The sequence below is a fragment of the Salmo trutta genome, unplaced genomic scaffold (assembly GCF_901001165.1).
Source record: "Salmo trutta unplaced genomic scaffold, fSalTru1.1, whole genome shotgun sequence".
NCBI lineage: Eukaryota > Metazoa > Chordata > Actinopteri > Salmoniformes > Salmonidae > Salmo > Salmo trutta.
In genome coordinates this window covers 598,762-623,046 of record NW_021822395.1, presented here as the reverse complement: position 1 = coordinate 623,046, position 24,285 = coordinate 598,762, and the positions used below count along the sequence as shown (strand labels likewise).

At 44.5% G+C, this 24,285-nt stretch overlaps 1 protein-coding gene across 6 annotated transcripts in view; it reads right to left on the bottom strand.

The window, feature by feature from the left end:
* LOC115182130 (OX-2 membrane glycoprotein) overlaps nucleotides 1-24,285 on the bottom strand; it is a 51,959-nt gene that overhangs the window by 11,799 nt on the left and 15,875 nt on the right. For 2 of the 6 annotated variants that reach the window (XR_003873627.1, XM_029743795.1), the window contains exons 6-7: nucleotides 21,751-22,031; nucleotides 17,946-18,047 (exon numbers count right to left, since the gene is read on the bottom strand). Coding sequence is in view for 5 of the 6 variants with exons in the window: in XM_029743795.1 (XP_029599655.1) it covers nucleotides 17,946-18,047; nucleotides 21,751-22,031 (383 nt within the window). In the remaining variant the exon portion in view is untranslated. Of the gene's footprint in view, nucleotides 1-5,851; nucleotides 6,868-17,945; nucleotides 18,048-21,750; nucleotides 22,032-24,285 lie in introns of those variants that run through there. The other 4 variants (XM_029743793.1, XM_029743794.1, XM_029743796.1 and 1 more) reach the window with 3 other exon arrangements.

Genomic DNA, 24,285 nt, shown 5'->3' with positions numbered 1-24,285 from the left:
ATTCCCTGTTCTGTTCTCAGGAGGAAGTTGGATATTTCACATACTTTTACAGGTAAACGAGTGTGTCTGAAAAATGTGCTTAACTGACATCAGAGGACCAAGATTAGAGATCTGAAAACTATATAAATACAAAACAGGTGGACTGTCTTAAAGTCTCTTCTATTAGAACCCCCACTACAGAGTTAACGCTGTTGGTGGGGAGTTAAAGGGTTCATTTACAGAAGATGATCTAGACTGCCCTCTAGTGGATGTATAGTATATAACACACAATTAGCTAAACCTCCCACTAAGCTGTTGTCTTGTTTCGGACTGGTTGTTATGAACGGATTCAATCCACATGTATTCGTCTAGTTTCAACATGAGACCAGGGTCTGCTGCTCGGGCTCAGGTTAAGAGGCAGGGTATGACCACTAAAATATGTAGGTCCCACATAAAACCAGGCATATCCTTTAAAGAATAATGAAGCCCTATAGATGCTTCATAAGTCATCCATAAGCCAATGTGATGCTATATAAACGGGTAGAAAAAAGGTTATGCCACATTTGGTAAAGAACCAGGTGTACAGTCAGATCTGTCACATGACCCTTTGTAGTGCTTATGAAGACTTTACGAATTTATGTCATGTTATGTCAACTCAAATGAAGAAAAAACACATTCAATATAATGATAAATGTCTTTGGTCTAACAGAGTTGGATATAATGATAAATGTCTTTGGTCTAACAGAGTTGGATATAATGATAAATGTCTTTGGTCTTTTTTTCTACTGTATTATTGACTGTATGTTTTGTTTATTCCATGTGTAACTCTGTGTTGTTGTATGTGTCAAACTGCTTTGCTTTATCTTGGCCAGGTCGCAGTTGTAAATGAGAACTTGTTCTCAACTTGCCTACCTGGTTAAATAAAGGTGAAATAAAATAAAAATAAAAACAGAGTTGGATATAATGATAAATGTCTTTGGTCTAACAGAGTTGTGGAGTCAGGAGGACGAAGAAAAACCAGTGATGCCAAGTTCCAGAGTCAAGAGGTTCATTCATAGGTAACAGAGGGTTTCCTCCAGATAAGGCTTTGATTTACACTCCTAGATTAATTATTTGCTTTTAGAACTTTAATAATATTCAGAACATTCTCAGTAATAAACGTTTGTTTGTACGGAACGGATTGTGTTCACTTTCCTGTCATTGTGAAGTGCTCCAGTTTCACCATGCAGTCAAGAGAACTAACATACATATCTAGTATTACCATGTGTGGACTCTGGGGGGGTTAGGGGTCCTTCGGAAAGTATTCAGACCCCTTGACTTTTTCCACTTTTTGTTACGTTACAGCTTAGTCCTAAAATTGATTTAATATTTGTTTTTCCTCATTCATCTACACATAATAACCCTTAATGACAAAGCAAAAATAGATATTTAGAATTTTTTTGCAAATGTATTACAAATAAAAAACTGAAATATCACATTAACATAAGTATTCAGACCCTTTACTCAGTACTTTGTTGAAGCACTTTTGTCAGCGATTAGAGCATCAAGTCTTCTTGGGTATGACGCTACAAGCTTGGCACACCTGTATTTGGGAGGTTTCTCCCATTCTTCTCTGCAGATCCTCTCAAGCTCTGTCAGGTTGGATGGGGAGTGTTGCTACACAGCTATTTTCAGGACTCTCCAGAGATGTTCGATCAGGTTCAAGTCCGAGCTCTGGCTGGCCCACTCAAGGACATTCAGAGACTTGTCCCGAATCCACTCCTGCATCCTCTTGGCTGTGTGCTTAGGGTCGTTGTCCTGTTGGAAGGTAAACCTTCGTCCCAGTCTGAGGTCCTGAGCGCTCTGGAACAGGTTTCATCAAGGATCTCTCTGTACTTTGCTCTGTTCATCTTTGCCTCGATCCTGACTAGTCTCCCAGTCCCTGCCGTTGAAAAACATCCCCACAGCATGGTGGTGCCAGGTTTCCTCCAGACGTAACACTTGGCATTCAGGCTAAAGAGTTTCATCTTGGTTTCATCAGACCAGAGAATCTTGTTTCTCATGGTCTGAGACTCTTTAGGTTCCTTTTTGTAAACTCCAAGAGGACCGTCATGTGCCTTTTACTGAGAAGTGGCTTCTGTCTGGCCACTAGTGCTGTAGAGAAGGTTGTCCTTCTGAAAGGTTCTCCCATCTCCACAGAGGAACTCTAGAGCTCTGTCAGAGTAACCATCTGGTTCTTGGCCACCTCCCTGACTAAGGCCCTTCTCCCCAGATGGCTCAGTTTGGCTGGGCAGCTCTAGGAAGAGCTGGCCACCCAACACTGCATTAGTTGCATTACAACCATCCATAGATTTATTGGCATTTGCATTTTAACCATAAATTGACAAAATATCCTATACAACTAAAGCAGACATTCCAACTGAGGCCAGTAGAGCTGTGACTAGATCACACTGTTTAACCACTGTTCTGTTAGGATCCCACTGTTTAAACACTGTATTGTTAGGATCCCACTGTTTAAACACTGTTCTGTTAGGATCCCACTGTTTAAACACTGTTCTGTTAGGATCCCACTGTTTAAACACTGTTCTGTTAGGATCCCACTGTTTAAACACTGTTCTGTTAGGATCCCACTGTTTAAACACTGTTCTGTTAGGATCCCACTGTTTAACCACTGTTCTGTTAGGATCCCACTGTTTAAACACTGTTCTGTTAGGATCCCACTGTTTAAACACTGTTCTGTTAGGATCCCACTGTTTAAACACTGTTCTGTTAGGATCCCACTGTTTAAACACTGTTCTGTTAGGATCCCACTGTTTAAACACTGTTCTGTTAGGATCCCACTGTTTAAACACTGTTCTGCTAGGATCCCACTGTTTAAACACTGTTCTGTTAGGATCCCACTGTTTAAACACTGTTCTGCTAGGATCCCACTGTTTAAACACTGTTCTTTTAAGACAGACCCGGACAAGACAGACCAAAACAAGACAAGACAGACAAGGCCGGACAGACAAAGACAAGACAGGACAAGACAGACAAAGACAGGAAAGGGATAAGATAGACAAAGACAGGACAGGGAAAGACAAGAAAGGGACAAGACAGACCAAGACAGGTCAAGACAAGACAGACATGCTGAAGAGAATCATAATCGGAGGCAGGATGAGTGTGTGTGTGTGTGTGTGTGTGTGTGTGTGTGTGTGTGTGTGTTTATGTGTAGGCCCAGTTTCCCTGACTCATATGACTACCTGAAACTGGAGTGAGACTGGGTGTGTGTTTGTTTTGAGGCTATTTCAGAACATTCACTGTGCCACAATAGTCTGGAAAGAAAGATCGTCACAGAACATTTAAGAGTAGATATGTTTAAAAGCAGTGCCATTCAGATGGTCCAAGAAAAACAGCATTGAGTCCAAACTGGATACAAGAGGGGCAGACTGAATGGGCTTTCTGTTAGCTTACCTCCCACAATCTATTCTGACCATCTGTTTCCAAAGGGACTCTTGTGGTGAAACCCTGGTGAATAATCTTCAAGAACAACACACACTAATTCATACAGGTACACACACCCGTAAACACACCCACACTCAAAAAGTATGTTATGGCTCACAAAGCCCTTCAAAGTTGAAACATCTTCAAAAAGCATAGGTCTGATAAATCTGGCACCAGGCTGGTGCCATGCTTGTATCGTTTGGAGGTTGCAAGGGGCACACAAACATCTCTGGAGTCAAGCAAGACTTTCAGATCCTGGTACAAGGAGGAGCGGTTCCAATGGTGATTATCATAAACACATAATACATACTTTAAAAAGCATAGTTTCAAAAGGCAACAGAGTAATCTGCAACAATTAATTTGATAATGAAGATCAACAGAGTGAAATAAAGAGCATCTCTGGATGGTTTAATTGTCCATGTAGGTCCTGTAATAGTGCATTACATACTGTACATACAGCGCCTTCAGAAAGTATTCACACCCTTTGACTTACTCCACATTTTGTTGTGTTACAGCCTGAATTCAAAAAGGTATTAAATAGATTTTTTTTCTCTGTTACATCTGCTCCTGCCATGCCATCTACTTCTCATCCTGTGTCTCCCTAACCTGCCGCCCCTTCCCCAGTGCTCTCTCCCTCGCTCTCTCTGTGTGTGTGTGTATGTGATTGTGTGAGTGGAGACAGGTGTGCTGGAGGCGGAGCAGATCCCTACCAGCTGCAACATGTTCCATAATCAAGCCTTTACAAATACTCAGCCCTGCCACTTCCACACTGCTAGTTTGTAGACTCTGCTCAGTCAGTCTGCGGTTCAAGCTGTTCCTGCATAGATCTTGTTATTCTCTTGTGCCTGGTTTTCCCTAGCCTGACTCTGCTTTTCTCTCTGCTACAGTTCCGTCCGCTCTGACTCTGGTCACTGTTTCCAGTCCCTCGTCTCGTCAGTCCTGCTTCCCTGCCCTGGACCCCCGCATTACTGCTTCCTTGGATTCTGCTCTGGACTTGCTTACCCTGCCCCTACTCTCCTTGCCTCAGCCTCTCTGCTACCCGCCCAAGCTTCCCCTGGCCTGCACCCCAATCCCCCCCCCCCCGCTTTTCAATAAATACCTTATCCCTGTCTCCACGTCGGAGTCTGCACTTGGGTTCACCTGCTCCGCCCCGTGAAACACTCTCTCACCCATCTACACATAATACCCCATAATGACAAAGTGAACATATGTTCATAGACATTTTTTGCAAATGTGTTGAAAATGAAATAGAGAAATATGGCATTTACATTAGTATTCCCACCCCTGAGTCATTACATGTTAGAATCACCTTGCCAGTGATTACAGCCGTCAGTCTTTCTGGGTGAGTCTAAGAGTTTTTCACACCTGGATTGTACAATATTTGTGCATTATTCTTTAATAAATGATTCAAGCTTTGTTAAGTTGGTGGTTGATCATTGCTGGACAGCCATTTTCAAGTCTTTGTGACGTGGTGAGGTTGGACCCAGGTGCAGAGAAGAGACCAGACCAGGAATCAGTGGTTAAGGATAAACATAATACTTTACTGAGAAACGGTAGTCGCAGGATCACAGTAAGCATAGATGATTAGATGTTGAAATGGTGCTGGATTAGTGGAGGCAGCGCATGTTTTCTTCGCGACTTGCGGTAACTCTCTGTGGTTCTAAATCAATAGTTTAGTAGTCTGAAAATGTCTGAAAAATGTACTTGTTGAATACTAAATTGACTCAAGACATTTCAGCTTTTCATTTTTAATTACTTTGTAATAGGCCAGTGACACAAAATCTGAATTGAATCCATTTTAAATTCAGACTGTAACACAACAGCATGTGGAGAAAGACAAAGGGTGATTACTTTCTGAAGCCGCAGTAGATCTATTCACCAGTAATCCTCAGGCATCATTTAGAAACACACAGCGAAGCTCACTATTAGTGCTGTTTGACACTGCAACAGGAATATTCACAGTGTCGTTAGGGACAGCGGACTAAAAAGCTATTCTGATATACACAACCTGCCATCTAATGGCATATTTCATTGACACAATCACGTCAACTTCCATCGTTGTCTAGACTATTTTGGGTCGGCTGATTTGGTGTGACGTTAAACTATAGGGTTTGTAATACTGACTTTAGGAAGATGCTGAAGAGTTTATTGCTAATAAACAGTAGTAATTCATTTGTATTCCTACATCTGTTGTGAGGTTTAAACAGGCTGTAAAGTATGGAAGCCATTTTCCTGCTATAATTACACCTTCAATTGAAATGGGCAGATGGTAGGAATATGCTTCAATAGGAAAGGCACACACGAGACAGACATTTTGTCATACCCTGTTGTAAATATGTAAGTTAAATATTGAGCATGAGAAATATATGATATTGGTTGTATTCTAAATGTCATATAGCTAGCTGTAATATACATGGCAAGTTGCAATTTTATTTTAATACTGGAACTCCCATGAAGTCAACTTGTGTGTTTTTGAGTCATAAAATAAAGATATCTCTCTCACACACACACACAAACACCACAACCCCCCCCCCATAACAGCAGCAAAATCACACAAACAAATAACAGGAGAACTCCTACACAAAAAAGCAGCCTGGTCCTTAAACACACTGTAACTGTTAAAAACATTACAGTGTATAATTAGGACGTTTTTGCGAACGTATCATTTAAAAACCTCCTACTTCTAAAGCACTTTGTAATAAGGGCCTTTGTCCTAGACTTTTTTTTCTTCATCGAGTGGACCGATTATAGCCTGATCCCAGATCTGTTGAGCCATTGGCGTAACAATGACTATAGGAGTTGGCAAGTCATTACAAACTGATCTGGGACCATTCTCGACAGACTAAACTTCAAAGCCACATTTTGATAAGTGTCTCTATATCTACTGTTAATAGAAACATGGCTTTAGTGTTGTTGATGTTGTTGTCACTTGTGGGATGAAGGTTTATGTCCAGTTCACCCAGTGGGGCCTGGGGAAACAACTGTTGGTGATGTGTAGTACTGTAGTGAGCTGTTCCTCCTAACAGACATGGAGCGTATGGTGATGTGTAGTACTGTAGTGAGCTGTTCCTCCTAACAGACGTGGAGCGTATGGTGATGTGTAGTACTGTAGTGAGCTGTTCCTCCTAACAGACATGGAGCGTATGGTGATGTGTATAACAGACATGGAGCGTATGGTGATGTGTAGTACTGTAGTGAGCTGTTCCTCCTAACAGACGTGGAGCGTATGGTGATGTGTAGTACTGTAGTGAGCTGTTCCTCCTAACAGACATGGAGCGTATGGTGATGTGTAGTACTGTAGTGAGCTGTTCCTCCTAACAGACATGGAGCGTATGGTGCTGAGGAGCTGATAGGCCTAGCTGGATGACCAGAACTGGGTTTTCATCAAAACAGTCCTTCTTCCACCATTCCAGGTCAAATCTCAATCTTGATGGTGGGAGAGCGAGAGGGTGGGAGGAGGGGGGGCAGAGAGAGGGGGGAGAGACACAGCAAGAGAGAGGGTGGGTGGGTGGGAGGAGGGGGGGCAGAGAGAGGGGGGAGAGACACAGCAAGAGAGAGGGTGGGTGGGTGGGAGGAGGGAGGGCAGAGAGAGGGGGGAGAGACACAGAGAGAGAGAGAGAGAGAGAGAGAGAGAGAGAGAGAGAGAGAGGAGGGGGGCAGAGACACAGCGAGAGAGAGAGAGACAATTAGACCAAACCAAATCATGAGAATACAAAAAGTTAATTACTTGACACATTGGAAAGAATTAACAAAAAAACTGAGCAAACTAGAATGCTATTTGGCCCTAAACAGAGAGTACACAGTGGCAGAATACCTGACCACTGTGACTGACCCAAGCTTAAGGAAAGCTTTGACTATGTACAGACTCAGTGAGCATAGCCTTGCTATTGAGAAAGGCCGCCGTAGGCAGACCTGGCTCTCAAGAGAAGACAGGCTATGTGCACACTGCCCACAAAATGAGGTGGAAACTGAGCTGCACTTCCAAACCTCCTGCCCAATGTATGACCATATTAGAGACACATATTTCCCTCAGATTACACAGATCCACAAAGAATTTGAAAACAAACCCGATTTTGATAAACTCCCATATCTACTGGGTGAAATACCACAGTGTGACATCACAGCAGCAAGATTTGTGACCTGTTGCCACAAGAAAAGGTCAACCAGTGAAGAACAAACACCATTGTAAATACAACCCATATTTATGTTTATTTATTTTCCCTTTTGCACTTCCCTTTTGCACATCGTTACAACACTGTATATATACATATGACATTTGTAATGTCTTCATTCTTTTGGAACTTCTGTGAGTGTAATGTTTTCTGTTCATTTTTATTGTTTATTTCACTTTTGTATATTATCTACCTCACTTGCATTGGCAATGTTAACATATGTTTCCCATGCCAATAAAGCCCTTGAATTGAATTGAGAGAGAAAGTGGGGGTGGGTGGGAGGAGGGGAGGCAGAGAGAGGCGGGGGAGACACAATGAGAGAGAGAGAGAGAGAGAGAGAGAGAGAGAGAGAGAGAGAGAGAGAGAGAGAGAGAGAGGAGAGTGTAGGAGGGGGGCAGAGAGAGAGATATTTAATTCATCATCATATCCAAAAACGAGGTGTTATTGTGCTAGTTCTCCCATCATCTACTCCACAGTTTCAACTCAAAACAACAGTCCCCTGTCAGTCAGTCACTCCCTCTTCCTGACACTCTAATGTCGGAGTAGAGACTTCCTCTGGTTTGCTTAAGGAGCAGGACCAAACCTCGTCTTATTATTCTTCCTGAAAGTGATTAAATCATGTAATGTTCCCTGCCAAAAACATCATAACATCCTGGCCAAGTGTGACACTCATCCAGACACATTATAGAGCAGTGGATGCTGGAATGGAATCAAACAGTGGAAGCTGGAATGGAATCAAACAGTGGAGGCTGGAATGGCATCAAACAGTGGAGGCTGGAATGGCATCAAACAGTGGAGGCTGGAATGGAATCAAACAGTGGAGGCTGGAATGGAATCAAACAGTGGAAGCTGGAATGGAATCAAACAGTGGAGGCTGGAATGGAATCAAACAGTGGAGGCTGGAATGGAATCAAACAGTGGAGGCTGGAATGGAATCAAACAGTGGAGGCTGGAATGGAATCAAACAGTGGAGGCTGGAATGGAATCAAACAGTGGAGGCTGGAATGGAATCAAACAGTGGAGGCTGGAATGGAATCAAACAGTGGAGGCTGGAATGGAATCAAACAGTGGAGGCTGGAATGGAATCAAACAGTGGAGGCTGGAATGGAATCAAACAGTGGAGGCTGGAATGGAATCAAACAGTGGAGGCTGGAATGGAATCAAACAGTGGAGGCTGGAATGGAATCAAACAGTGGAGGCTGGAATGGAATCAAACAGTGGAGGCTGGAATGGAATCAAACAGTGGAGGCTGGAATGGCATCAAACAGTGGAGGCTGGAATGGAATCAAACAGTGGAGACTGGAATGGAATCAAACAGTGGAGGCTGGAATGGAATCAAACAGTGGAGGCTGGAATGGCATCAAACAGTGGAGGCTGGAATGGAATCAAACAGTGGAGACTGGAATGGAATCAAACAGTGGAGGCTGGAATGGAATCAAACAGTGGAGGCTGGAATGGCATCAAACAGTGGAGGCTGGAATGGAATCAAACAGTGGAGGCTGGAATGGCATCAAACAGTGGAGGCTAGAATGGAATCAAACAGTGGAGGCTGGAATGGAATCAAACAGTGGAGGCTGGAATGGAATCAAACAGTGGAGGCTGGAATGGAATCAAACAGTGGATGCTGGAATGGCATCAACCAGTGGATGCTGGGGTAGCATCAAACAGAGGAGGCTGGGGTAGCATCAAACACCTGGCAACCACGTGTTTGATGTATTTGATACCATTCCACTCATTTCGCTCCAGTCATTACCCCGAGCCCATCCGCCCCAATTAAGGTGCCACCAACCTCCTGTGTTATAGAGGGTGTCTACAGTACACTCATTCCACCCATTTCCAGGAACAGAGGAAACCCCAAAACACACAACCTTCCCTGAAAGACCACATGCACACTTAGAACTCACCAACTACTTCTCAGATAGAGTTCAGTGTGTCAAATCAGAGGGCCTGTTGTCCGGACCTCTGGCAGTCTCTATGGGGGTGCCACAGGGTTCAATTCTCGGGCCGACTCTCTTCTCTGTATATATCAATGAGGTCGCTCTTGCTGCTGGTGATTCTTTGATCCACTTCTACGCAGACGACACCATTCTGTATACCTCTGGCCCTTCTTTGGACACTGTGTTAACTAACCTCCAGATGAGCTTCAGTGCCATACAACTCTCCTTCCGTGGCCTCCAACTGCTCTTAAATGCAAGTAAAACTAAATGCATGCTCTTCAACCGATCGCTGCCTGCACCTGCCCGCCCGCCCAGCATCACTACTCTGGACGGTTCTGACTTAGAATATGTGGACAACTACAAATACCTAGGTGTCTGGTTAGACTGCAAACTCTCCTTCCAGACTCACATTAAACATCTCCAATCCAAAATTAAATCTAGAATTGGCTTCCTATTCCGCAACAAAGCATCCTTCACTCATGCTGCCAAACATACCCTCATAAAACTGACTATCCTACCGATCCTCGACTTCGGCGATGTCATTTACAAAATAGCCTCCAACACTCTACTCAACAAATTGGATGCAGTCTACCACAGTGCCATCCGTTTTGTCACCAAAGCCCCATATACTACCCACCACTGCGACCTGTACAGTCTTGTTGGCTGGCCCTTGCTTCATACTCATCGCCAAACCCACTGGCTCCAGGTCATCTACAAGTCTCTGCTAGGTAAAGTCCCCCCTTATCTCAGCTCACTGGTCACCATAGCAGCACCCACCCGTAGCACGCGCTCCAGCAGGTATATCTCTCTGGTCACCCCCAAAGCCAATTCTTCCTTTGGCCGCCTTTCCTTCCAGTTCTCTGCTGCCAATGACTGGAACGAACTGCAAAAATCACTGAAGCTGGAGACTCATATCTCCCTCACTAGCTTTAAGCACCAGCTGTCAGAGCAGCTCACAGATCACTGCACCTGTACATAGCCCATCTATAAACAGCCCATCTATCTACCTACCTCATCCCCATACTGTATTTATTTATCTTGCTTCTTTGCACCCCAGTATCTCTACTTGCACATTCATCTTCTGCACATTCTACCATTCCAGTGTTTAATTGTTATATTGTAATTTCTTCGCCACCACGGCTTATTTATTGCCTTACCTCTCTTATCCTACCTCATTTGCACATGCTGTATATAGATTTTTCTACTGTATTATTGATTGTGTGTTTGTTTATTCCATGTGTAACTCTGTGTTGTTGTATGTGTCGAACTGCTTTGCTTTATCTTGGTCAGGTCGCAGTTGCAAATGAGAACTTGTTCTCAACTAGCCTACCTGGTTAAATAAAGGACTTGTTCTCAACTAGCCTACCTGGTTAAATAAAGGACTTGTTCTCAACTAGCCTACCTGGTTAAATAAAGGACTTGTTCTCAACTAGCCTACCTGGTTAAATAAAGGACTTGTTCTCAACTAGCCTACCTGGTTAAATAAAGGACTTGTTCTCAACTAGCCTACCTGGTTAAATAAAGGTGAAATAAAAAATAAATAAAAAGAAGTAAAGCATGGCTGAAATTCCATAGTAGTGTACATTTGTGAGTGTGGGATAGTCAGTGGTGGTTTATCAGTAAAATAGGCATCAACTTTAAAAAATATATTTTACTTTCTTTGCCTTGAAAAGTAAATGAACATGTACAGGCAACCACCAGCAGGTGTCTCCTAACCATCCAATAAGAGGATCTCTAACCAGGTTGCCAGATTGGTGATAGATGACCATGCTTAACGGTTAAGATAACGTGAAGGTGATAAAACTAAAACTGTTATTTCCCTTCTTCTCTTAGACTGTTTCTGAAACTGTCTTCCCTACTTCCCCACAACCAATCAGAGTTGTGCCGACAGTGCTGCACTCATGGCGAGGTAAGGTCGGTTGAGCATGTTTGTGTGCCGGACAGGATATGGTTACTCCCCGCACTTCCTCCTGTGTTGCAGATTAAAAGTGCCCCATGCAAACTTACCCTTTCATCAAATAACATAAGTTCTTATCTGGACTTTACTTTCTGCATGACTGGCTGAAGTTCATATCCTACAAGATACACATTAAACTTTTTAACAGTATGTCTGATGACCGGGTCTCCTGCGTGCCACGACTATGTTATCATACAAACGCTAACTCTGTGTAGACATAAATAGAAATGTAGAATTTGACTGGAATACCTTTAGTTCTGGGTTGGGTTCTATTTCCCAGCTGTAATTGAAGCAGACAGACACCACTTTGGCCCATTGATTTAGTAGAACCATAGTAGAACCACAGAAACCCACTTGTGGTTCCATGCTGCTCCCAGTCTCTCCCCACACATGTCAATAATCTACTCCACCATCCAGACTAGCCACATCTCTGAGCTCCAAAAGTATTGGTACAGTGACAAATGTTTTGTTGTTTGTGATTTGAAATGATACAATGACTATGAGGTTAAAGTGCAGACTGTCAGCTTTCATTTGAGGGTATTTTTATCTATTTATTTTTTAACCGTTTAGAAATTACAGCACTTTTTGTACATAGTCCACCCATTTTAGGGGACCAAAAGTATTGGGACAAATTCACTTGTAAGTAGTCAAAAGTGTAGTATTTGGTCCCATATTCCTAGCACACAATGATTTCATCAAACTCTGACTCTATAAACTTGTTTGGATGCACTTGCTGTTTGTTTTGGTTGTGTTTCAGATTATTTTGTGCCCAATAGAAATGAATGGTAAATAATGGATTGAGTCACTTTTATTGTAAATAAGAATAGAATGTTTCTTAACACTTCTACATTCATGTGGATGCTACCATGGTTAAAGATAATCCTGAACGAATCGTGAATAATGATGAGTGAGAAAGTTAGACGCACAAATATCACATTTTCAAATTGGACAAAGGTAATTGTCAATTATGAGATTATATTAGACCAATTAGAGAAGCCATCTCTCATTCCATCGCAAGTGCTGGTGTAATTTCAGCCGCTGACATACAGTTGTTCGACCTATAATACAACACAGTGGGAGATACATCTGAAATCAGAGATGCAGGTGCCTCTCTTGATACAACAACCTCACTGCAACGTCATAATCAAAACCGTCTTCTGACCCCAGCAAGTGATTGGTCATGTCACTCTGCACAATGTCATTGAGGGCACAGCAATGCGTGAGGGCCGGGCTAGCATGCGGCAGGAACAGTTTGAGAAAAAGAGAGGCGTTGTTATCCACTGGGCAGTTTGTCAGATTTTGGGTTCTTTCTGCCCCCTCTTCCCTCCTCCCGGCCCTTTGTGTGAATCTGGCTCCAAGTAGCGGATTAGAGAAAGTCCTTTCTACTGAGAAACTAGCACTGGACAGCCAGCACAACCACTTGTTATTCTGGGGGGAGAGGAGCACGAATCATAGACAACACTTAAAACAAACTCAATTAGTAAAAATATCTAAATGACCTCTGTGGTGTTTTTTTGGCAGGGGTGACAGTGTGTCACCTCTAAGTTCTGTACACATTAAAATCATAGTGAGTTACATTTACTCACACATATTCTATTTACCAATCTGAATATTTCTCATAATGACTTTATAAGAAACAGCTATGCAAAGTAAATTATTACCCCCACAGGTAATTGCAGGCAGTGTACTACTTTAGACCAGGACTCATAGTGCACTACTTTAGACCAGGACCCATAGGGCACTACTTTAGACCAGTACCCATAGGGCACTACTTTAGACCAGGACTCATAGTGCACTACTTTAGACCAGGACCCGTAGGGAATAGGGTGCCATTTGGGACGCATCTGTGGTCTTGAATCCACATCATGATTCAGGGGGTGAACCAACAAGGACATGTCTATGTCTGCCCTCCAGGATGTTGATTTTGGAGCCTTTGCTGGCAGTCTGAGAAAAGTAACTCAACAGGAAATAGTGTTGACTAGTACCAGTGAATCTGTCTCCTCAACACATCTACCCATATGGCAGAGGTCTTCCTCATCAGTTCCAGCCTTTCTTATCACGTAAGAACACAGCAATGAGGAAGCGCAACGTCGTGATGAAAGCTCTGACCGACCAGTGGGTCAAACTTATGAGTCAAGTCGGACACTTTCATCAGCTATGGAAACTAAAATAATTACTAAACCTACGCAGTACGCAAACCATGGACGGTTCGTTCAATGACCCTTAAACTTTACAAGAGTGCAAAAGAGATCCGACGAATCCGATCAACTTTTAAAATGTCTTGGCCTATCTGTAAGAATTGAGAAATCAAATTGTCCCTATTGCTAAATGCTAGACCACTTCTAAGATATGGCTATGAGCCAACAGAGCCAACACTCATGCACTGTCATTATAATTCCTCCACAACCCTACCTGGCTTATCTTGACACCTCAGTGCCAGACTCAGCAGCAGTGTTTTGCAGACTACACCTCTCTCAGAATAAGTTGACATACCGCTCACCCCTCCCACCACTGCTTATCATAGACCACAGTAACCCCAGAACCACTTCCTTCTCATTGGCTAAATCTTATCATTAGTGAGCGTAATGAGCCTCTTCAGTTTGAACATGTTGAGACGTAAACATGTTGAAACGGCAGGAGGATTTCTCAGTAGGAAACTGAGTAATACTGTTGTGTTGAATTCCTTGAAGGAACTACCTGAAAGTACTTATACAATTTCCTTTTTAATGCCAGGTAAATACCAATGGAAACTAGTGCTGCCAGAAACTGTCTCCACAGGATTTCACAATCGGAAATAGAACAAAAAAAATGGACCATTCCTGAAATCTCTCTCCTTTGGCCGACCAAAAAGCTAACTTTGACGGCAACTGTTGTTGGTTGTGTGATCTGTTCTGTTTCCTGCATCTACCTGGGAACTGGGAAGTCCTATTATTATTTCCATTTCACCCAGCCCTGAAGAGGTCATGGGAAAAGGTGTTAGAGGTCAAGGGTCAAGGGAGCGACGATGACAGAGGACTGGCGTGCCCCCTTTCCCTTTCCTGTGGACCTCCCACCTCCATGTTAAAAGATGTCATCACTCTCAAAGAGTTATCCTTTTGAGTCATGTTTCCTTACCTTTGTGACATTGGTTTTGTGATATATGGGAATGGTAACTTTCCATTAGTGTACATTTTGAAGGTCATACTGTTGTGTTTTTGTTTCAAGCTTTGTGCCAGCTGTTACTGAGTGTTCTTTAACAACACTGATAGTCACAGAGGTTTGAGATACTTGTTACCAAAGAGATAAAACAATTTGTTTTATCAACTGTTATTACTACTCTCTACTAAGCCCCAGAGGACATCCTGAGAGTCCACTGAAGTCACATAGAGATATGATGACGAGGCCTTGACCCCATATCATAAATACTTTATTCATCCCAGAGGGGAAATATTGTTCAATTAAGTTTCCCATACAGTTCAGTTTTTTCCCCAATACAGTTAAAGTGATTGACCCAAAACTCCCATGCAACTCCCATGCTAACCAGTGGGAGTTGCAATCAAGATGGAGTCGCAATCAATGAAACATTAGAGCTGCCTTCTACCTTTTGTTTACACGACATGGTCCAACCGTGCAAACTCATAGAGCAAGATGCTAACTTTTCCCTCTGAGATTGACAGTTGGCTTTTAGAGATCGTAGATCTCAGGGAAGGTGACGCCACATTCCGATGCTAACAAAAAGGCTCCTCTTCATCAAGAACACATGAAACAACCACAGTAGGAGACAGATGACTAGGGTTATGAGAAGCACTCATAACTTAGCAAACATAACCCTGGTCACATTGTGTCTGCTGTGTCAGTTCTGAAGAGGCTTGTTCCCAGGACTCTTTCATTTATTAGATTTTGTTTTATTTCACCTTTATTTAACCAGGTTGGCCAGTTGAGAACAAGTTCTCATTTACAACTGCGACCTGGCCAAGATAAGACAAAGTAGTGTGACAAAAACAACACAGAGTTACACATAAACAGTCAATAACACAATAGAAAAATCTATGTACATTGTGTGCAAATGTAGAAGAGTAGGGAGGTAATGCAAAAAAATAGGCCATAGAGCCGAAATAATTACAATTTAGCATTAACACTGGAGTGATAGATGTGCAGATGATGATGTGCAAGTAGAGATACTGGGGTGCAAAAGAGCAAGAGGATAAATAACAATATGGGGATGAGGTAGTTGGGTGTGCTATTTACAGATTGGCTATGTACAGGTACAGTGATCGGTAAGCTGCTCGGACTGCTGATGCTTAAAGTTAGAGAGGAAGATATAAGACTCCAGCTTCAGTGATTTTTGCAATTCGTTCCAGTCATTGGCAGCAGAGAACTGGAAGGAAAGGCGGCCAAAGGAAGTGTTGGCTTTGGGGATGACCAGTGAAATATACCTGCTGGAGCGCGTGCTACGGGTGGGTGCTGCTATGGTGACCAGTGAGCTGAGATAAGGCGGGGATTTAACTAGCAAAGACTGGAGCCAGTGGGTTTGGCGACAAATATGTAGTGAGGGCCAGCCAACGAGAGTATACAGGTTGCAGTGGTGGGTAGTATATGGGGCTTTGGTGACAAAACGGATGGCACTGTGATCGACTACATCCAGTTTGCTGAGTAGAGTGTTGGAGGCTATTTTGTAAATGACATCGCCGAAGTCAAGGATCGGTAGGATAGTCAGTTTTATTTGTAGTTGTCCACATTTTCTAAGTCAGAACCGTCCAGAGTAGTGATGCTAGTCGGGCAGGCGGGTGCAGGCAGCGATCAGTTGAAGAGCATGCATTTAGTTTTATTAGCATTTAAAAGCAGTTGGAGGCCTCAGAAGGAGTGTTGTATGGCATTGAAGCTTGTTTGGAGGTTTGTTAACACGGTGTCCAAAGAATGGTGTCGTCTGCTTTGAGGTGGATCAGAGAATCACCAGCAGCAAGAGCGACATCATTGATATATACAGAGAAAAGAGTCGGCCCGAGAATTAAACCCTGTGACACCCCCATAGAGACTGCCAGAGGTCCGGACAACAGACCCTCCGATTTGACACACTGAACTCTATCTGAGAAGTAGTTGGTGAACCAGGCGAGCCAGTCATTTGAGAAACCAAGGCTATTGAGTCTGCCGATAAGAATGAGGTGATTGACAGAGTCGAAAGCCTTGGCAAGGTCGGCTGCACAGTACTGTCTTTTATCGATGGCGGTTATGATATTGTTTAGGACCTTGAGCGTGGCTGAGGTGCACCCATGACCAGCTCGGAAACCAGATTGCATAGTGGAGAAGGTACGGTGGGATTCGAAATGGTCGGTGATCTGTTTGTTAACTTGGCTTTCGAAGATTTTAGAAAGGCAGGGCAGGATGGATATAGGTCTAAAACAGTTTGGGTCTAGAGTGTCTCCCTTTGAAGAGGGGGATGACCGTGGCAGACGATATGAAAGAGAGGTTGAACAGGCTGGTAATAGGGGTTGCAACAATTTCAGCGGATCATTTTAGAAAGAGAGGGTCCAGATTGTCTAGCTCAGCTGATTTGTAGGGATCCAGATTTTGCAGCTTTTTCAGAACATCAGCTGTCTGGATTTTGGTGAAGGAGAAGCGGGGAGGGGGGCTTGGGCAAGGTCCTGTTGGCCGGGGTAGGGGTAGCCAGGTGGACAGCATGGCCAGCTGTATAAAAATGCTTATTGAAATTATCGATTATCGTAGATTTATCGGTGGTGACAGTGTTTCCTAGCCTCAGTGCAGTTAGCAGCTGGGAGGAGGTGCTCTTATTCTCCATGGACTTTACAGTGTCCCAAAACTTTTTGGAATTAGTGCTACAGGATGCAAATTTCTGTTTGAAAAAGCTAGCCTTAGCTTTCCTAACTGACTGAGTATATTGGTTCCTGACTTCCCTGAAAAGTTGCATATCGCGAGGGCTATTCGATGCTAATGCAGAACGCCACATGATGTTTTTGTGCTGGTCAAGGGCAGTCAAGTCTGGGGTGAACCAAGGGCTGTATCTGTTCTTTGTTCAACATTTTTTGAATGAGGCATGCTTATTTAAGATGGTGAGGTAAGCACTTTTAAAGAGCAACCAGGCATCCTCTACTGACATTCTCTACTGACTCTGAAGGACACTGGTATCATTAGCCTCACCATGGCAACAACACATCCATGGTGTTGGAGACTACACAAAAGTAGCAGTAATGTCCTTTTTGTGACTGTTTACAAAACACCTAGGGAATGTATTGAGTAGGACACAACATTTTAAACATTGCAGATATAATTACAATGTATATTGAATGGACAGGGTTCTCTATTCTGAATGAGAGAATTGTGTCCACTCTCTATGTTCAGGTTACATGAGACTGTTGCGCCCCACTAAATAAGCCCATGGAGTGTCACCTTTTCGACCAGGAAATGGACTCAAGGAGGATCAGAAACTGATTGGCTACTCACAGTCTCGGCACAGGAAGCACTTGCAGAGGCACACACACAGACAGCACAGGAGCAGGGCTGCCACACAGGATACTGAGATGATAGTAGTGAGGGCCGGACCAACTGCAACACACACACACACACACACACCATGTTTACCAACATACATATGACAACCCATGAGATGTGGATGGCGCCGGAGGGGATGGCTGCCGTCTTATCGGCTCTTAACCAACCGTGCGATTTTGTTTGTTTTTCCGTGTTGTTCGTAACTTGTTTAGTACATAATGTTGCTGCTACCGTCTCTTATGACCTAAAAGAGCTTCTGGACATTAGAACTGCGATTACTCATCTCAGATTAAACAAAGAGTTTTTCTTCAATGAGTCGGACGGGAGGGATATAATACAGACACGCGAACATGCCCAGATCCCTGTCATTGGCTGGAGAAGAAAACTGAGATTTCGCGGAAAAGGATCAGGGTGTCTTGTAAGGATCAGGTGACGAGTGGCTAATCTGCCTTCGCCTTCTGCCTTTGCCTGCTAGCTAATGTTCAATCGCTGGAAAATAAATGAGACGAACTGAAAGCACGTATATCCTACCAACGGGATATTAAAAACTGTAATATCTTATGTTTCACAGAGTCATGGCTGAACGACGACATGAAGAACATACAGCTGGCGGGTTATACACTATCGGCAGGATAGAACAGCAGCCTCTGGTAAGACACGGGGCGGGGGCCTATGCTTATTTGCAAACAACAGCTGGTGCACGTTATCAAAGGAAGTCTCGAGGTTTTGCTCACCTGAGGTATCTCATGATAAACTGTAGCCCACACTATCTACCTAGAGATTCTAGACAACCTTTACTCCACACACAGAGACGCGTACAAAGCTCTCCCTTGCCCTCAATTTGGCAAATCTGACCATATTTCTATCCTCCTGCTTACAATCAAAAATTAAAGCAGAAAGCACCAGTGACTCGCTCTATAAAAAAAGTGGTCAGATGAAGCAGATGCTAAACTACAGGACTGTTTTGCTAGCACAGACTGAAATATGTTCCACAATTCTTCCGATGGCATTGAGGAGTACACCACATCAGTCACTGGTTTTATCAATAAGTGCATCGAGGACGTCGTCCCCACAGTGACTACGTATATAGCCCAACCAGAAGCCATGGATTACAGGCAACATTCGCACTGAGCTAAAGGGTAGAGCTGCCGCTTTCAAGGTGCGGGTCTCTAACCCGGAAGCTTATAAGAAATCCCGCTATGCCCTCCGACGAACCATCAAACAGGCAAAGCGTCAATACAGGACTTAGATCGAATCGTACTACACCGGCTCCGACGCTCGTCGGATGTGGCAGGGCTTGCAAACTATTACAGACTACAAAAGGGAAGCACAGAGCTTCCCAGTGACATGAGCCTACCAGATGAGCTAAACAACTTCTATGCTCGCTTCGAGGCAAGTAACACTGAAACATGCATGTGAGCATCAGCTGTTCCGGACGACTGTGTGATCACGCTCTCCGCAGCCGATGTGAGTAAAGACCTTTAAACAGGTCAACATTCACAAGGCCGCAGGCCCAGAAGGACTACCAGGACATGTACTGCGAGCATGGGCTGACCAACTGGCAGGTGTCTTCACTGACATTTTCAACCTCTCCCTGTCCGTGTCTGTAATACCAACATGATTCAAGCATACCACCATAGCCCCATTGCCCAAGAACACTAAGGTAACCTGCCTAAATGACCACCGACCCGTAGCACTCACGTCTGTAGCCATGAAATGCTTTGAAAGGCTGGTCATGGCTCACATCAATAACATTATCCCAGAACCCCTAGACCCACTCCAATTTGCATACCACACCAACAGATGATGCAATCTCTATTACACTCCACACTGCCCTTTCATACCTGGACAAAAGGAACACCTATGTGAGAATGCTATTCATTGACTACAGCTCAGCGTTCAACACCATAGTACCTTCAAAGCTCATCACTAAGCTAAGGACTCTGGGACTAAAAACCTCCCTCTGCAACTGGATCCTGGACTTCCTGACGGGCCACCCGCAGGTGGTAAGGGCAGGTAACAACACATCCGCCATGCTGATCCTCAACACGGGGGCCAATCAGGGGTGCGTGCTCAGTCCCCTCCTGTACTCCCTGTTCACTCATGACTGCATGGCCAGGCACGACTCCAACACCATCATTAAGTTTGCTGATGACACAACAGTGGTAGGCCTGATCACCGACAACGATGAGACAGCCTATAGGGAGGAGGTCAGAGACCTGACCGTGTAGTGCAAGGACAACAACCTCTCCCTCAACGTGATCAAGACAAAGGAGATGATTGTGGACTACAGGAAAAGGAGGACCGAGCACGCCCCCATTCTCATCGATTTGGCATGGGTCCTCAGATCCTCAAAAGGTTTTACAGCTGCACCATCGAGAGCATCCTGACGGGTTGCATCACTGCCTGGTATGGCAACTGCTCGGCCTCCGACCGCAAGGCACTACAGAGGGTAGTGTGTACGGCCCAGTACATCACTGAGGCCAAGCTTCCTGCCATCCAGGACATCTATACCAGCCGGTATCAGAGGAAGGCCCTAAAAATCGTCAAAGACTCCAGCCACCCTAGTCATAGACTGTTCTCTCTGCTACCGCACGGCAAGCAGTACCGGAGCGCCAAGTTTGGTCCAAGAGGCTTCTAAACAGCTTCTACCCCCAAGCCATAAGACTCCTGAACAGCTAATCAAATAGTCACTTTAATAACTCTACCTACATGTACATATTACCTCAATTACCTGGCCACCGGTGCCTCCGCACATTGACTCTGTACCAGTACCCCCTGTATATAGCCCCGCTATTGTTATTTACTGCTGCTCTATAATTATTTGTTATTCTTATCTCTTACTTTTTTCTTTTTTTTGGTATTTTCTTAAAATTGCATTGTTGGTTAAGGGCTTGTAAGTAAGCATTTCACTGTAAGGTCTACATCTGTCATATTTGGCGCATGTGACAAATAACATTTGATTTAATAGCATATACCATTTAGTAGGCGCTTTTCTCCAAAATGACTTACAGTACAGTGAGTGCATACATTTTGGTAAACAAATCTGACCCCTCGGGAATCGAAGCCAGGACCCTGGCGTTGCTAGTGTCATGACCAACTGAGCCAGACAGGACCACATTATTGACTTCAAGGACATTAAACTATGCCTCATTTTGACCATAACTCATGATATGAGCTTCACAACAAGAGAGATAGATGTACTGTGGAAAAGGCTTGATGCTTATTTTGGTTTTCCACTTCCTGGAAACTGTAGCACTTAATGGTCTATCAAACGAGCCATAATTGTACATAACTAGAATAGCAACTGAAGCTTTCCTAGGAATCACTCCCCCAAATGGATCCAATCACAAAACTAGATCAGGACAGTGTTACAATACAGGATTTCAACACACAACTCTACACATGTTGAACCACAATGCAGACCTGGGTTCAAACAGTGGTCCCAAGTCCTGGGCTTGATTGACCTCTCCTGGCGGAATGGACCCAAAACAATAGTCCTAAAAGTGCAAACCCTGCCTATCGCACTCCGTGTATGGCATTTGAAGAAAAAAAAAATATTTGAACCCAGCACTGTCACATTGCGAGGGCAGTTAAGCAGACTTGTCTTCATAAGCAGAAAAAATCTGGGTGACACTTTATTAAAAAAAAGTATCATTAATATACCTTTATTAGATCAATTATAAGACATGTATTAATGATTTACTGCTAATATATAAATCTTCATTGAGCCAATGTGATTCTCTGAGCTGCTCACCATTGAGGTTGACGGACATGGGTGAGTCCAGGCCTCGGTGGTGCACCATGCATTTGACGGATAGGTCGTGGGGCAGGCCCTCCTGGAGGAGGAGGGTGCTGGTGACCAGGGTGGTGCCGTCCCCCTGGTCGTAGGACGAGGACACGGACGGCCCCAGCGTCCGGTTGTCCCCCTCCACATTCCACACCATCTGGGCTGCAGGACGGGCTGCGGCTGTGCAGTTGGCCTCGATGACCCCGCTGGAGGCCATGTAGGTGATCTCTGGGTTGGGCAGCACTGAGGGAGACATCACACACAATGGATGAGAGATCATGTTTATGGTGAATTACAGTATAAGACAGTGGTTCCTAACTCCAGTCCTCCAGTACCCCTAACAGTGGTTCCTAACTCCAGTCCTCCAGTACCCCTAACAGTGGTTCCCAACTCCAGTCCTCCAGTACCCCTAACAGTGGTTCCTAACTCCAGTCCTCCAGTACCCCTAACAGTGGTTCCCAACTCCAGTCCTCCAGTACCCCCAACAGTGGTTCCCAACTCCAGTCCTCCAGTACCCCCAACAGTGGTTCCCAACTCCAGTCCTCCAGTACCCCCAACAGTGGTTCCCAACTCCAGTCCTCCAGTACCCCTAACAGTGGTTCCTAACTCCAGTCCTCCAGGACCCCTAACAGTGGTTCCCAACTCCAGTCCTCCAGTACCCCAACAGTGGTTCCCAACTCCAGTCCTCCAGTACCCCCAACAGTGGTTCCCAACTCCAGTCCTCCAGTACCCCTAACAGTGGTTCCCAACTCCAGTCCTCCAGTACCCCTAACAGTGGTTCCTAACTCCAGTCCTCCAGTACCCCCAACAGTGGTTCCTAACTCCAGTCCTCCAGTACCCCCAACAGTGGTTCCCAACTCCAGTCCTCCAGTACCCCAAACAGTGGTTCCTAACTCCAGTCCTCCAGTACCCCCAACAGTGGTTCCCAACTCCAGTCCTTCAGTACTCCAACAGTGGTTCCCAACTCCAGTCCTCCAGTACTCCAACAGTGGTTCCCAACTCCAGTCCTCCAGTACCCCTAACAGTGGTTCCTAACTCCAGTCCTCCAGTACCCCCAACAGTGGTTCCCAACTCCAGTCCTCCAGTACCCCTAACAGTGGTTCCCAACTCCAGTCCTCCAGTACCCCCAACAGTGGTTCCCAACTCCAGTCCTCCAGTACCCCCAACAGTGGTTCCCAACTCCAGTCCTCCAGTACCCCTAACAGTGGTTCCCAACTCCAGTCCTCCAGTACCCCTAACAGTGGTTCCCAACTCCAGTCCTCCAGTGGTGTCTGACTGATGTTATCTAGTCTGGTGTAGTCTGGCTGATGTTATCTAGTCTGATGTTATCTAGTCTGGTGTGGTCTGGCTGATGTTATCTAGTCTGGTGTGGTCTGACTGATGTTATCTAGTCTGGTGGGGTCTGACTGATGTTATCTAGTCTGGTGGGGTCTGACTGATGTTATCTAGTCTGGTGTGGTCTGACTGATGTTATCTTGTCTGGTGTGGTCTGACTGATGTTATCTAGTCTGGTGTGGTCTGACTGATGTTATCTAGTCTGGTGTAGTCTGGCTGATGTTATCTAGTCTGGTGTGGTCTGACTGATGTTATCTAGTCTGGTGTAGTCTGGCTGATGTTATCTAGTCTGGTGTGGTCTGGCTGATGTTATCTAGTCTGGTGTAGTCTGGCTGATGTTATCTAGTCTGGTGTGGTCTGACTGATGTTATCTTGTCTGGTCTGGTCTGACTGATGTTATCTAGTCTGGTGTAGTCTGGCTGATGTTATCTTGTCTGGTGTGGTCTGACTGATGTTATCTAGTCTGGTGTGGTCTGACTGATGTTATCTAGTCTGGTGTGGTCTGACTGATGTTATCTAGTCTGGTGTGGTCTGACTGATGTTATCTAGTCTGGTGTGGTCTGACTGGTGTTATCTAGTCTGGTGTGGTCTGACTGGTGTTATCTAGTCTGGTGTGGTCTGACTGGTGTTATCTTGTCTGGTGTGGTCTGACTGATGTTATCTAGTCTGGTGTGGCCTGACTGATGTTATCTAGTCTGGTGTGGTCTGACTGATGTTATCTAGTCTGGTGTGGTCTGACTGGTGTTATCTTGTCTGGTGTGGTCTGACTGATGTTATCTAGTCTGGTGTGGTCTGACTGATGTTATCTAGTCTGGTGTGGTCTGACTGGTGTTATCTAGTCTGGTGTGGTCTGACTGGTGTTATCTTGTCTGGTGTGGTCTGACTGATGTTATCTAGTCTGGTGTGGCCTGACTGATGTTATCTAGTCTGGTGTGGTCTGACTGATGTTATCTAGTCTGGTGTGGTCTGACTGATGTTATCTAGTCTGGTGTAGTCTGGCTGATGTTATCTAGTCTGGTGTAGTCTGGCTGATGTTATCTAGTCTGGTGTTATCTAGTCTGGTGTAGTCTGGCTGATGTTATCTAGTCTGATGTTATCTAGTCTGGTGTGGTCTGACTGGTGTTATCTTGTCTGGTGTGGTCTGAATGATGTTATCTAGTCTGGTGT